Source organism: Cetorhinus maximus, chromosome 11 (genome assembly GCF_964194155.1).
Source record: "Cetorhinus maximus chromosome 11, sCetMax3.hap1.1, whole genome shotgun sequence".
Classification (NCBI taxonomy): Eukaryota; Metazoa; Chordata; class Chondrichthyes; order Lamniformes; family Cetorhinidae; genus Cetorhinus; species Cetorhinus maximus.
The window spans coordinates 28,428,927-28,444,001 of NC_135889.1; the positions used below are offsets into that span (position 1 = coordinate 28,428,927).

The 15,075-nt window shown below is 49.3% G+C and overlaps 1 protein-coding gene across 9 annotated transcripts in view; it reads right to left on the reverse strand.

Moving 5' to 3' along the window:
* The window catches only part of LOC144686458 (collagen alpha-3(VI) chain-like), a 243,199-nt gene that overhangs the window by 178,055 nt on the left and 50,069 nt on the right, over window positions 1–15,075 (reverse strand). For 7 of the 9 annotated variants that reach the window (XM_078551703.1, XM_078551702.1, XM_078551699.1 and 4 more), the window contains exon 3: window positions 2,332–2,916. The exons of the other annotated variants lie outside the window; for them this stretch is intronic. In XM_078551703.1, the coding sequence (XP_078407829.1) occupies window positions 2,332–2,916 (585 nt within the window). The remainder of the gene's footprint in view (window positions 1–2,331; window positions 2,917–15,075) is intronic. 9 annotated transcript variants of the gene reach the window in all.

Consider the following 15,075-nt stretch of genomic DNA (forward strand, 5'->3'; position numbering starts at 1 on the left):
ATATCCTCAGGGGTTTATAAAGATATTGGACTAAAAATTAATAGGCAAAATCCAGGGGGGTGGAACAGGACAGATAGTAACATTTTAAAAATCCGAACCCTGGCCCTAACTCACCATCAAATTGCCCCAGTCTGGGACAATTAGGATAGTCAGACAAGTCACAGCCAGAAGACAGGTTGACAACTTAAATATTTTAATGAGGCTGTCAGCCTCTGATTTAAGCTGATTTGCAGTTTTACAGCTGGTCACATGAGTTCTTTTCCCTGACCCTTGAAACTTCCCATTGATGCCCCCATCAGATCCCCCCAACCTAAAAAAAAATTCAGAGTTAGACACCTCTTCCCCAGCCCAATCAGGGGTTGGGCATCAGATCCCCCCAACATGCCCCAGCCAGCCGTACAGGGTCAAAGGTCAGACTACCCAGGGTCAGAGATCTGACCACCCCGCAGGTAAGAGATCAGACCACCCCGCAGGTCAGAGATCAGACCACCCCCCTGGTCAGAGATCAGACCATCCCGCTGATCAGAGTTCAGGCCACCCCTCTGATCAGAGATCAGACCAACCCCTGGGTCAGAGATCAGACCACCCCCAGGTCAGAGATCAGACCAGCCCCAGGTCAGAGATCAGACCACCTCCGGGTCAGAGATCAGACCACCCCCGGGTCAGAGATCAGACCACCGCCGGGTCAGAGTTCAGACCACCCCCCTGATCAGAGATCAGACCAACCCCCGGGTCAGAGTTCAGACCACCCCCCTGATCAGAGATCAGACCAACCCCCGGGTCAGAGTTCAGACCACCCCCCTGATCAGAGATCAGATCACCCCCCCGGGTCAGAGATCAGACCACCCAGCTCATCAGAGATCAGACCAGCCCCAGGTCAGAGATCAGACCACCCCCGGGTCAGAGATCAGACCACCCCCGGGTCAGAGATCAGACCACCCCCGGGTCAGAGATCAGACCACCCCCGGGTCAGAGATCAGACCAATCCCTGGGTCAGAGATCAGACCAATCCCTGGGTCAGAGATCAGACCACCCCCCGGGTCAGAGTTCAGACCACCCCCAGGTCAGAGATCAGACCAATCCCTGGGTCAGAGATCAGACCACCCCCGGGTCAGAGATCAGACCAATCCCTGGGTCAGAGATCAGACCACCCAGCTGATCAGAGTTCAGACCACCCCCAGGTCAGAGATCATACCACCCTCCACGTCAGATATCAGACCACCCCCCTGATCAGAGATCAGACCAACCCCCCGGGTCAGAGATCAGACCACTCCCCAGGTCAGAGATCAGACCACCCCCAGACAGCCCTGGGTTAGAGTTAGAGTCAGCTTGCAGTTAGGTGGGGAGCATTCTGGAATATTCCAGAGCAGGCAACAGGAGCAGGCAGGTCTGCTCAACAACCTGGGCGAGGGATCTCATTCCTGAGAGAGGCTGGAGGAAGAGGAACAAAGGGGTGAGCACCATCTTTTGGGGAGTGCGCCCAGTGGGCAAAGGGTTCCCCAAAAGAAGGTACTGGTTTAGGGACCTCATTCCGCCTCTGCAGCTATAATACATGTGGCTGGGGAGCGTGATCAGCTTTGCAGGTTTCACTGCATGGGCTAAAGGCAGGGAGGAAGGGAGAGTACCTTCTTTTGGGGACCCTATGCCCATTGGGTGCACCCACCAAAAGATGGTACTTACTCCTTTGTGCCTCTCCCACCAGCTTCTCTCAGGAATAAGACCCCTCGCCTAGGTTGTTGATCGGACCTATCTGCTCCTGTGGCCTGCTCTGGAATATCCCGGAAAGCTCCTCACCTAACTGCAAGCTGGTTTGCCTGGCTGATTTCCAGATGGGGAACCCATTAATGACAAAACACACACATTGGGGTTAAAACTCCACAGCATGCAGGGAAACCTGAAGTCAGAGATTTTCACCTGAAACTCTTCCCTCTCATAATGTCAGGCTATTGATGTGTTTCCAGTGGGGAAGCACACCATCTTGGTGAGCAGATGTGGGGCAGTCCGTGCATGATTATGCATCTACTAAAATTAACAATTGAAAAACAAGCAAAGTGCATGACTGAATTTCCAATATCTACTCTGTGCCAGGCTCCCACTCAGAAGTGCAGGTCAAAAACTGCCCCTTCTATCTATCCTTATAACCTGTTCTGTTTTCATAGAGATACTTATCATCTTTGATTTGAAGTAGTGAAGTGAATCAGCCTCAAATACTGGGATCAGTTGCCAATATCTACTGCTCTGGGAAACACTTTCTAATCTATAATCGCATTTTAAATCTGTGTGTACTGGTTTTGTTCTCATTGTGCAAGTAAATTTAGCAAAGGCTTTTACCTTCAGTAGGAGGTATTGGTTCTTCAATCACAAACACTGCTCTAACTTTAGAGAGTAGTTCTTGTTGAATAGTTTGCAATTCCTGGAAATCTCCCAGTTTCAAAACAGAATCAGGATTAGACACTATCTGTTGTAGCTCCGACATATCTGCACTCTTGGCCCCGATAGCAATGGGCACTATCCCAGCCTGTTTCACTGCATCTGCTGCCTGTCCAACATCATCTCTGGATTTCCCAGCAGTGATAAGCACCAGGATTTGTGAAGCTCCAGCTTCGCTCCTGCCCCCTGCAGATGGAGTGAAGACATTCCTTGTGACATAGTCCAGTGCAGCACCAGTGTTGAGGGGTCTTCCTGTTTTCAATCTCAGCTTTTTTATTGCATCCAAAACCTCATTTTTTGTTGAATGACTATTGAGACCAAATTCAAGTCTTGGGTTTGAACTGTATTGTACCACAGCAATTTGATTTTTGTCAGGTCCAATATCGAGCTCCTGAATTACTTTCGTAAGAAAATTGCGGATTTGAAGAAATGATCTTCCCATTCCAGGCGAACCATCGATTAGGAAAACAATATCTCTCTTCCTGGCTGCAGAAATTCAAGATTAAATAAATGTAAATAGTCACATTGATAAATTAAGATGTTTATTAAGAAACATATTTTAAATAGTTCTCCTTAGTTCTGATGAAGTCACGAAACGTTAACTGTATTCCTCTCCGCAGATGCTGTCAGACCTGCTGAGTTTTTCCAGCTATTTTTGTTTTTGTTTCAGATTTCCAGCATCCGCAATATTTTGCTTTTAAAATATTTTAAATGTTTGAGGAAACAATAGACAGTGAGTTGAAATCTTTAATTTGAAAAACTCAACTCAGGTTATGTAATACCATTTTCACCTCAGCCACTGTAGCTTTGGAAGGTTGGCACAGAGTGTTTGAAGGGCAAATGACCTCGCTCACAGAGCGTAACACTTGGGCATTTGATGCAATTGATAAGTTGGCGGCGAGGGGGAAGGAAATATTTAATTTCATCTGCGTAGAACTTAAACTAGATCAAATAATTGAATAAAAAGATTAAAAACTATAAGCAAATTGATTGAATACATAGACTAATTAAACAATTAATTATAACAGGGCAATATAGTTAGTATAGCCAGCATGTCACAGCTCCAGTATGTTGGAGATTGTGGAGAAATTTCTTCATTTAAAGGCTTGTGAATCTTTGGAACTCTCTTCCAGGGAACTGTGGATGCTCAATCATTGTGTATATTTAAGAGAGATATCAGTAGATGCTTGTGTATTAAGGAATTTGTGGGATTATGGGGAGAATGTGGGAAGGTAGAGTTGAGATGGATGATTAGACATCTTATTGATTGGCAAACCAGGCCCAAATGGGCCTACTCCTATACCCATCTTTTATATTCTTATGTTCTCACTCACCCTATCCTTTGGTCCTCCTTTTAACAAAATATTTTTGCAGTTAACCATTTGCTTAACCACAGCCTCACCTTCGCCTTCAAAGGTCTAGTCCCTCATCTTGGTCATTCCTCCTGGTACGGCTCTCATCTTCACCCTCTTAAGTCCAAGGCACACAGACTTATTGGATACGGTGAACAACAGATTTAGTTATTCATCATCATATCTGACTCAACTACATAAAGATCTATCAAGCCCTGCTCTCATCTACCAAAACTGTTCACTATTCCAGGATATTCCAGAATGCAAAGGTAATTCCCGGCTTCTTTGCACCACTGTAAATCATCTTCTGAAACTCTTCTTCCCTGTCTCCTGCATCCTCACCTCCAACAGCAAGTGCAAGGAGCTTATAGACTTCCTTCTAATTAAGATTGAAATCATCTGATCAGCTGCCTCTGCCACTTCCTAGCCCACTGGGCCAATCTTCCCCTTAAGGTTCCCCTCTGCCCTAGTCCTGAAATTGAACCATTCTCTAGTTTCACTCCTTTATTCCCTCATGCCCTCTCTGAGCTTATCTTGTCTATGAAATGCAACTCCTGATCCCTCAACCCTATTCCCACTAAACTACTGACCTCCCAAACTCCCCTTCCTGGCTCTCATGTTAGCTGACATTGTTAATGGTTCTTTCTCCTCAGGTACTGTCCCCTCTCTTTCAAATTTGCGATCATCTCTCTCCTCAGAAAAACCCCTAAACCCCTCCATCCTAGCAAACTATTGGCCCATCTCCAATGTCCCTGTCCTTTCCAAAGTCCTTGAATGTGTTGTTGCTTCCCAAATCCGTTCCCATTTTTCCCAGAACTTCATTTTTGAATCCTCCAATCAGGTTTCCACAACTGCCACCATACTGAAAGCTGACACCCTATATGGCAGTGACAAATTTAAACTATCCTTCCTTCTTCTTCTCAATTGTCCGCAGCCTTCAAAATGGTTGACCAGACCAACCTCCTCCAATGCCTCTCCGACGCCCAGGTGGGTGCGATTACATTTTCCTGGTTCCATTTTTATCTATTTAATCATAGCCAGGGAATTACCTTTCAATGACTTCTTTTTCCAATCCTGGACAATTACCTCTGGGCCTGAATTTTGCACCTGTCGGGTGCGTGTGATTGACGGGCCCAGAAGCAGCCACTATTTCCGCTTGCGGCCAATGTTGGAGCCTGAACACAATTTCACACTGGCCAATTAAGGGGCCGGCTAGCGTGAAATGTGCCCAGGCATTGGCGAAGCACTGGCGGCAGGGACAAGCGCGTGTTGGGTGCCAGGTCCAATGAGGACCCAGCGGGGCATTTAAAATTAGCAGAGTCAGCTCCCTGGAGACTGCCAGGAGTTGGTGAGAAGCCTCACAGAGCTGTCCAGGAGAGACTGTAAAAATTTGCAGCAGTTATGGCCTCAACACCCACTGGGCACGCCAGGCGGGAGGGCGATGCCGGTTGGTACTCTGCCACCCCCCGCTTCTTGGATGGGTGCCTGTGTTCTCTAGTGGAGGCAATGAGTGCCTGGCGGGATATTCTCATGCCCGGGATGGCAAGAGGAGGCCACCACACCTGACAAAGAGGGCCTGGACAGAGGTGGCAGCCCAGGTCAGCAGGCATGACGTTGTGCGTCGCTCCTAGACCCAGTGCCACAAAAGGTTCAATGACCTTCTGTGCTCGGCAAGGGTGAGTGCCAAGTTGGCATGGTACTGTGAAGAGATGTCATGAAGGGTGCTTCGTGGCGCTCAGGGGTGTAAGATTCAGAGACGTGGGACTTGGTAGCATGCCTGCCGACAATTAATCAGTCACTCAAGCCAATTAAAATTAAGCAAATTAATTGAATTAAATTTTAGGTTGCCCTGTGCGATTGTGCTCTCATCTCATGGACAACAAGGGCAGACTGCCAACTCGTTTTTTCACTTTACTCCTCCAAGCGTGGGATATAAGGGGAGTGGAGCATTGTCTGTGTGGGTTAGGATTTCAGGTGAGAGTTGTCTGCATGTTTGTTGAGATTTCAAACCTTTTCCTGTGGTTTCTGCTGAAATTTTTGCTTTGCTGGCTTTGTCTTGTGGACACTCCTGTTTTGTCAACTCTCTTGAAGCATTTTTGTTGAGTGCAGGCTTCTGTGAATGGGACAGCGCTATCTGCATTTCAGCAGATGAGGATTGTGTACTCCACTGGGGGACATCCTCTGAGGAGGAAGAGAGGGGCAGAACTGAGAGGAGGCCAGGTGTCCACAGGCAGCGTCACAGGGCGAGACCTGTGGGAGGAGAGGCACTAGCACAGGGTGCGCAGAGCCACCATGGAGGGCAAGACGGAAGGGACGTAGAAGGTGCCACTATCCTGCCGCCAAAGTGTACAGGCAGCAATCGAGCTACCTCAATATGTCTGAGGTCCAGTGCCGCAAAAGGCTCTGCCTCTCTAGGAACACTGTGACATCAGTATGCCAGATGGTTGGTCTGGAGATTGTCTCCAACTGTATGGGTGGACAGCCAATGCCAGTGGCTCTGAAGGTCACAGCAGCCCTCAATTTTTTTGCTTCCAGTTCTTTCCAGGGGTCAGTAAGGGATCTGTGTGGCGTGTTCCAAACAGCTGTCCACAGTTGTGTCAGGCTCATCACTGACGCTCTGTTCAGACAGGTCCTCACATTCATTCATTACTGGATGGACCAAGCCAGCCAGGCTGAGCGAGCCAGAGGTTTCACAGTGATTTCTGGGTTCCCCCGCATCCAGTGTGCCATAGACTGCACTCTTGTGGCCATCGAGTCACCAGGGAGTCAGCCGGTACCTTCATGAACAGAACGGGTTACCACTCCATGAACATGCATATAGTATGCGACCACAAGACCCAGATTCTGCAAGACAGTGCAAGGTACCCAGGCAGTCCCCATGATGCATACATCCTGTGACACTCCCAGGTGCCAAGGCTGTTCGTGACTCCAGCTCGGCTAGATGTTTGGCTGCTGGGTGACAAAGGATATCCCTTGAAATGGTGGCTCATGGTGTCACTCCTTAAGAGAGGTACAATAGGAGTCATGCCTCCACAAGAGCGGTGGTTCAGGACCATTAGTCTGCTGAAGATGAGGTTCCGCTGCCTGGGCCGATCAGGGGGTGCCTCCCAATATCCTCCAGAGCGCATGTCACTTATCATCATTGTCTGCTGCGCTCCACACAATCTGGCACTGGCAACGGAGGACACACTGGAGGATGAGGACAGCGACAGAGCTCCAAAGCCCTCAGAGGAAGACTCTACTGACAGATCTGATGAAGGGGCAGGCACAGGGCGGCGACGAGGAGGCAGACTTAAAGAACCTTCAGTGAGGCACAGACACCAGGAGAGGCCTTGAGTCTACGCACCTTCAGCTGGGCTGCCAAGGCATGGCTTCACTATCATAGCAAGGGCGCCACCTCCTTCACATACATTGCTGAGGAGGCAATCCCATCACCACAATGTCACCTCACAACTTCTGTAATAAAGTTTGCTGCCCCTGCCATTTATCACAAGATACTGCTGAGGCCTGCACTTATGAAAAACATGAAGGACACTCAGGTTATTGAAACAAAATCTTGGTTTATATTTTTTCCAGAGTTGCACACAAAGAACATAACATAATTTTGTTGCTACTGTCACACAAGAACAATACATAATGCTGATGAAATGAAAGAATGTCACCCATGATAACCCCGTCTTGGTGTCCCCCCACCGCCCCTCCTCACTGGCAGCGCCACTGGAGGCAGATTGCTGACTCTAATGTCATGTCAGCCCTGATGACATTGGTGGTCGTCCTCTGGCCAGCAGCGCCTGAGCAGGCCCCGCCTGAGAGGGTGCGACCAGTGACATAGCTGGACACTCATCAGTTGTCGTGGCCTTAAAAAATACCACAGTTACTGGCAGAGGGGATGAGGAGCGGCCACTTTCATCTGGAGCGCCCTGAGAGGAGCCCACAGAGACAAGAGGCAAGAGGCACATTTGAACCTCCCTGCCCACCACTGATGGATGGGCACCTATCAGAGAGACTAGGTGCCTCATCCATCTCTCACACTGGCAGTGACCTCCTGAGGTCACAGCCGGTGTATTGGAGTGCAGGTCCTAATGTGACCCCGGGAACCCCTGATTCTGTTCCTGGAGCTGCCTCTCCATGAGAGTCACCGCTCTCTCAATGGAGGAGGCTGTGCGCTCGGTGTTTAGGGTCAACGCAGTGCTCCAGTTCCTCAAGTACTCCTCCAGAACAGAGACCGTGGCACACAGATCTTCAGGGATTTCCACTAGGTCTTCCCGTGCATCCCTCTGGACAACCAACCTAATCACCTAATGGACGACTTCAGAAGCTCATCATCTACCTCAGACTCAGCATCGACCAAGTCTCCAGCAGTCCTCCGACAGCTGGCATCCTGGGCACTCTCTGCCTGCACCAGCTCCTCATGCAAGCATGCCGTGACCTCCCCACAGTGCACAGCCATCTGAGCTGATGAACTACAGCCCACTGATGTTCTTGTATCTGAGCTGGTGCCTGGTAGCAAGAGAGGGTGTGATGCAGGTGGATCTGTCTGTGGCTCCTCCTCAGGTGCCATTTGAGGGTCCTGGGTGCCCCTGGAGGATGTTGTACCTGAGGGAGGAAAACAATATGTCGGTGGCACCAATCATCATACATTGAATGTGCATGCTAGGTGGCCTGGTGAAAATATGAAAAGCAGCTTCATGGCGCTATCATCATTGGATCACTGGGAACTCTTGATTAGAAGTTATCTATTGAGATGAGAGGACCCTACATTGTTTGCAGTCTCCATCTGTCCAGCATCTGTCCACTGGACTCTTACTTTCCTCCGAGATGCCTGCTTCTCCATGACCTGATAACCTTGGTGCGCACTCGCACTCGAGTTCTAGGACATTTATCTCGGATTTGCTCAGGATGAGCGGATTGGCCACCCCTCCATCCATTCTTGTGCGCTCAGCAGCATTATGGCTTCTCTTCTCCTGTATGGACAAAGGTCCATTCATTAGTCTACCCACTACCTGCAACACCATACCAGGATGGCAGCCCCCCACCCACGCATCGGGAAGCAGGTTGAAGTGCCCGTCATTTTTGCACACCTCACCCTTATATGCACCCAGGGCTACTGGTCTGATCTCCCAGCCTTGACAGGCACAGGTATATGTGCCTTCTGTTATTCTGAGTCTTACACCCTTGAGTGCCATGAAGGACTGCCACCCTTCAAGAATTCTTCTGCCAAATTAGTCTCTCTCTTCCCGAGCGCAGAAGATCATTAAACCTTTTCCAGCACTGAATCCAGCCGCAGGGCACCATGTCGTGCACTGACCTTGACTGCCACCTCTGCTTTGTTTGGTGAGGTGGCCTCCTCTTGCCATCCCGCAGCATCAAGATGCCTCACCTGGCACTCACTAATTCCACAAGAGTGCGCAGGCACTCAACCGAGAAATGGGGGGCCAGAGTGCCCACTTGCATTGCCCTCTGCCTGGGTGTCAAGCGAGTGCTGATGCCATATCTTAAGCTTATATTTGGACAGCTCCCCATGCCTTCTATGGAACTCCTGGCAGGGTGTTGCCTCAGCTGTTTTAAAATCTCCCGCCAGGCCCAGCGCCCGCCACGCTCCCACCCCTGCCGGCAGCTCTTGCCCAGTGCGAGGTGCGTTTCATGCTGCCCGGTCCTTAATTGGCCAGCCAACGTGAAATCACGTTCTTTGGGCCTGCTAATTACGTACACACAATGTGTACAAAATTTAGGTCAGAGTGACAAAAGACACATATACGGGTGCCTGCCAAGGCTGGGATATGTGGCCGCTTGCCTTGGGGGCATACAAGGGTGGGATTTGTAAATCTGAAGGGCTCTTCAACCTGATCCTCCAGGGGTGGGGGAGGGGGTGGTGCGTGCAAGGCTGGTATGGTGGACTAATCAATGCACTTCTTTCCAAACAGAAGCAGAGAAGCCATAATTTTGTGCAGTGCATACGGACGGGTGGTGGGGTGGCCAACCTGTGCATACTGACCAAATTTGAGATGGACACCATAGAGTTAGAGTGCCAGTGTGGAGCAAGGCCCTTAGGTCATGAAGAGGCAGGAGTGTTGGAGGAAGGTAACAGTTCAGTGGACAAATGCAAGACTGGCAGAGATCACAAACAATGTAGGGTCATCGCATCGCAAATGAAAAGCTCTAAGCAATAGTCCCCAATGATCCGCCATGCTGCAGTTGTCTGGTTGTTCATAGTCTCACCAGCCGGCCTAGCATGCACATTCAATATGTGCTGATTGATAATACTGACATGTTGTCTTCCTCCCTCAGATGAACCATCCCCCAGAAGCTGCCGGCACTCCAAGGACCCTCTTTTGACACCTGAGGAGGAGCCACAGACAGATTCACCAGCGTCACACCTTCTCTCGTTACCAGGCACCAATGCAGATACAAGCATATCAGCGGGCATTAGTTTGTCGACTCATATGGTAGCGCACTGTAGGGAGGGCACGGCACACTTGCATGAGGAGCTGGTGGAAGCAGAGAGTGCCCAGGGTACCAGCTGTCGGAAGACTGCTGGAGACAAGGACCATGCGGAGTCCGAGGCAGATGATAAACCTTGGGAGTTGTCCATCAGATGGCAGATGCTGGATGTCCAGCAGGATGCACAAGAAGATCTGGCAGGTATCCCTGGGGGTCTGCATTTCATAGTCTCTGTGATGGAGGAGTCCTTGAGGAGCTTGAACACTGTGTACCCTGAACACCGAGTGCACAGCCTGTTCCATTGAGAAGCAACTGCAGGAACAAAATCAGGGTTCCTGGGGTCACGGTCGGACCTGCACTCTGACACACTGGCAGTGACTTCAGGTGGTCACTGCCAGTGTGAGAGATGGATGAGGCACCAAGTCTCTCTGCTGGGTGCCCATCCATCAATGGTGAGCAGGGAGGTACAGACATGCTTCACGCTGGCGGCCGAGCTGCCTGTCATTTCTGTGGGCTCCTCTCATGGCGCTCTGGACCAGGGCGGCAGCTCCTCCACCTCTCTGCTAATGACTGTGGCACCTGATGAGGCCGCAATGACTAAGGAGTGCCCAGCAATGTCGCTAGTTGCACCCTCCCATACAGGGCCTGCTCAGGCCCCGCCGGCTAGAGGACACCCATCAAGGTCATCAGGGTCAACACGACATCAGAGTCAACAATTTGCCTCCAGTGGTACTGCCGATGAGGGAGAGAGTCAACAAGACATAGTGCTCGCAAGTGTAAGTTTAAGGCACTGTGAGCGCAGGATGAGATTATCAGGAGTGAAATTCTTTCAGTTCATCAGTTTTATGTATTGTTTTTGTGTGACAGTAAACACAAAATTATGTTATGTTTCTCTTTTGCAAGTCTGGAAAAGATATAAATCAAGATTTTGTTTCAATGCCCTGAGTGTCCTACATGTTTTCCATAGTGCAGGCCTCATCAGTACCTTATGATAAATGGCAGGGGCAGCAAACTTTATTACAGAGGCTGTGAAGCGACATTGGGGTGATGGGATTGCCTCCTCAGAAATGTGTGTGAAGGAGGTGGCGTCCTTGCCATGAGAGTGAAGCCATGCCTTGGCAGCCTAGCTGAAGGCGCATAGACTCTAGACCTCCCTGGTGTCCCTGCCTCCTGGAAGATTCCTCACGTCTGCCTCCATGTTGTCACACTGTGCCTCCCTGGGATCCTCATCAGAACCATCAGTAGAGACTTCCTCTGAGGCCTGTGGAGCTGCATCGCTATCCTCAACCTCCAGTGGATCCCCCCTTGCCAGTGCCAAATTGTATAGAGAGCAGCAGACAACTATGATAAGCGACACGCGCTCTGGAGGATATTGCAGGGCACCCCCTGATCGGTCCAGGCAGCGGAACCTCATCTTCAGCAGACCAATGCTCCTCTCAACCATCACCCTGGTGGAGACATGACTCCTATTGTACCTCTCTTCCGCCACTGTCCTTCGGTGCCAAAGTGTCATGAGCCACATTTTGAAGCAATATCCTTTGTCACCCAGCAGCCATCCATCCAGCTGAGCTGGAGCCATGAAGAGCCTTGGCACCTGGGAGTGTCACAGGATGTATGCATCATGGGAACTGCCAGCGTACCTGGCACTGACCTACAGAACCTGGGTCTTGTGGTCATATACTATCTGCACGTTCGTGGAGTGGAAGTCCTTTCTGTTCATCAAGGCACCTGGATGACCCACTGGCACCTTGATGGTCACATGAGTGCAGTCCATGGCACCTTGGATGCAAGGGAACACAATAGCTGCAAAGCCTCTGGCTCACTCAGCCTGGATGGCATCATCCATCCAGTAACGAATAAATGTCATGGCCCATCTGAAAAGAGTGCCAGTGACCAGCTTGATGCAACTGTGAACAGCTGATTGGGCCACTCCATGCAGTTCCCCAATGACCCCTGGAAAGAACCAGATGCAAAAAAATTGAGGCTACTGTTGTTTAATAGGTGATATCCATTTACTGAATCAGGCAGCAAAAGACATTCTGTGAATCACAACTGTTTTATTGTTAAATAAAGTACAAATACCAGTTTCCACTCTTCCCTTCTGGATGCTTAGCCTGTCCAGAAGCAAAATCCCCTCTACTTGGCAAAAACATAGCTCTTAAGTACAGGCTTCATTGAGTATCACCTGCTCTCAATTCATTCTGCATCTTGTTTTGATTTACTCTTATAGGTACCGGCATTTCTAATATTGTCAACTGTGACCTTTAGAGCCACTGGCATAGTGTGCCCACCCACACAGTTGGAGGCGATTTCCGGACCAATCATCTGACATATTGATGTAACGGTGTCCCTAGGGTGGCAGAACCTCCTGTGGCACTGCTCCTCAGACATGTTGAGGTAGCTGGATCACTGCTTGTACACTTTGGCTGCAAGATAGTGGCATCTTCTGTGGTCCCTTCTGCCTTGCTCTCCCTGCTGGCCCTGCACCCCCTGTGCTTACACCTTGCCTCCCACAGGTTGTTCCCTGGGACGCTGCCTGCGGACATCTGGCCTCTTCTCCCTTCTGCCCCTCTCTTTCTCTTCAAAGGAGGTCCCCCCCAGCGGAGTACACAGTCCCCATCTGCTGAAGTGCAGATGACACTGTCTTATGCACTGAAGGCTGCACTCCGCAGAAATCCTCCAAGGGAGTTGAAAAAACAAAAGAGTCCTCAAAACAAAGCTAACAAAGCAAAGACTTGAGCAGAAAATACAGGGAAAGGTATGAAATCTCAGTAATAAAGCAACAGCAAACTCTCATCTGAATTCCTAACAACTCACACTGCCAATGCTCTGGTCCCATTTTGGCCCGCCGTTGGATGTGTAATGTGAAAAAATGGATTGGCCGCCTGCCCATGTTGCCTGTACAACTAGTGCTGAATCATACGGGCAACATAAAATTTCGTTCAATTGGTTTGTTAATGGGCTTAATTGCCCATTTAATTGTCAGCTGGCACGCTTCTGATTCCCACACACGCCTGCCAACCATAATAACGTGCGTGAACGCGAAGATGTCAGGACGCTTGCAGTTTCACATGATTTCGGGTTGGGCACGTGTCCACTCATTCAACACAAAATCTGGCCCTGGTGTCCCCAAAGATCTATCCTTGGTCGCCTCCTATTTCTCATCGACGTGCTGACCCTCAGTGACATTTTCCAAAAACACAGCATTCAACACCCACCTCCTCTCTCAACCCCTTCACTTTCTCTAAATTGCCATTGTCTGTCTGGCATCTATGCCAGGTGAGCAGAGTTTTCCTTCAAATAAACAGTAAGGAGACCAAAGTCATTGTCTTCGGTCTCTACCGCAAATTCTGCTCCCTAGCTACTGACTCTGTTCCTCTCTCTGGCAACTCTCCGAGGCTGAACCAGGCTGTTTGCAACCTTTGGTGTCATGTTTGACCACAAGATGAGCTTCCAACCACATATACGAGCCATCAAAAAAACTGGCTAAGCGTGCCGAAGTCAACACTCAGTCGCACGATAGTTTGGTCGGCAGGCGCACGCCGGAGTTGGCAGCACGCCTGCCGATAATTAAAAGGTCTGTTAAGGCCATTAAATAATAAATTAAATTAAATTTTTCACTGCCCATCCAACCTAATGGTTGGCGGGCAGGCGTAAGGCCAAGCGGCCTTTGTATTTTTTGATGAGGTTTCCAAAATCAACTAATAATAAAATAAAAGTTTTAAAATTTAATTAATAACATGCCCCTGCTCATGTGACAGAGTCACATGCAGAGACATGTTTTATTACATTTTTATTTTCTTCATTTTCTTTTTTAAAAACTCTTCATATCCCTGAGGCAGCTCCGTGCCTCACGTTCACTCGCGCACATGCGCGAAGTTCACGCTCGGCCCACTCGCCCTGGCCCGTACTCAGGCAGTGCTTAGGGCTGCTGTTCGTGTTTCACACTAGAAGGGCCTTAATTGGTCCACGAGCATGAAATTAATCGCAGGCAGCAGTCGGCTTCTCGACTGCCCCTGCCGAGCCCGCCTGCCAAGGGCAAAATTCTGCCCTGTATGTGGGTTGGTGTCAGATCTTGCATTATAACACCTTGGGATATTTTGTTACCTTAAAGATGTTATTAAAAATCTTATGGTCTTGTGTGCTGTCTCCAAAGATTATTTCTTGTTGTGACTCTGGCACACTTTTGTGACTGTTTATTTCTAATACAAATTCAATAGACCAGAGTTATCATAAAAATGATAAAAGATGGCATCTGGTAATTGCACAATCTGACTTTGTCATTTTGTCACAAATGGCTCAAAATGAATTCAGTAATGGAAGGGGTGCTTTCCCTTTCAATGAACAGTGCTATCAAGCGGCTCTTGCTTAGCAATAACCTGCTCATTGATGTCCAGTTTGGGTTCCGCCAGGGCCACTCAGCTCTTAACCTCATTACAGCCTTGGTTCAAACATGGACAAAAGAGCTGAACTCCCAAGGTGAGGTGAGAGTGACTGCCCTTGACATCAATGCGGCATTTGACCACATGTGGCATCAAGGAGTCTTAGCTAAACTGGAGTCAATGGGAATCAGGGGGAAAACTCTCCACTGGTTGGAGTCATACTTAGCACAAAGGAAGATGGTTGTGGTTGTTGGAGGTCAGTCATCTCAGCTCCAGGACATCACTGAAGGAGTTCCTGATGGTAATGTCCTCAGCCCAACTATCTGCAGCTGCTTCATCAATGACCTTCCATCCATCATAAGATCAGAAGTGGGGATGTTTGCTGATGATTGCACAATGTTCAGCACCATTTGCAACTCCTCAGATACTGAAGCAGTCCATATCCAAATGCAGCAAGACCTGGACAATAA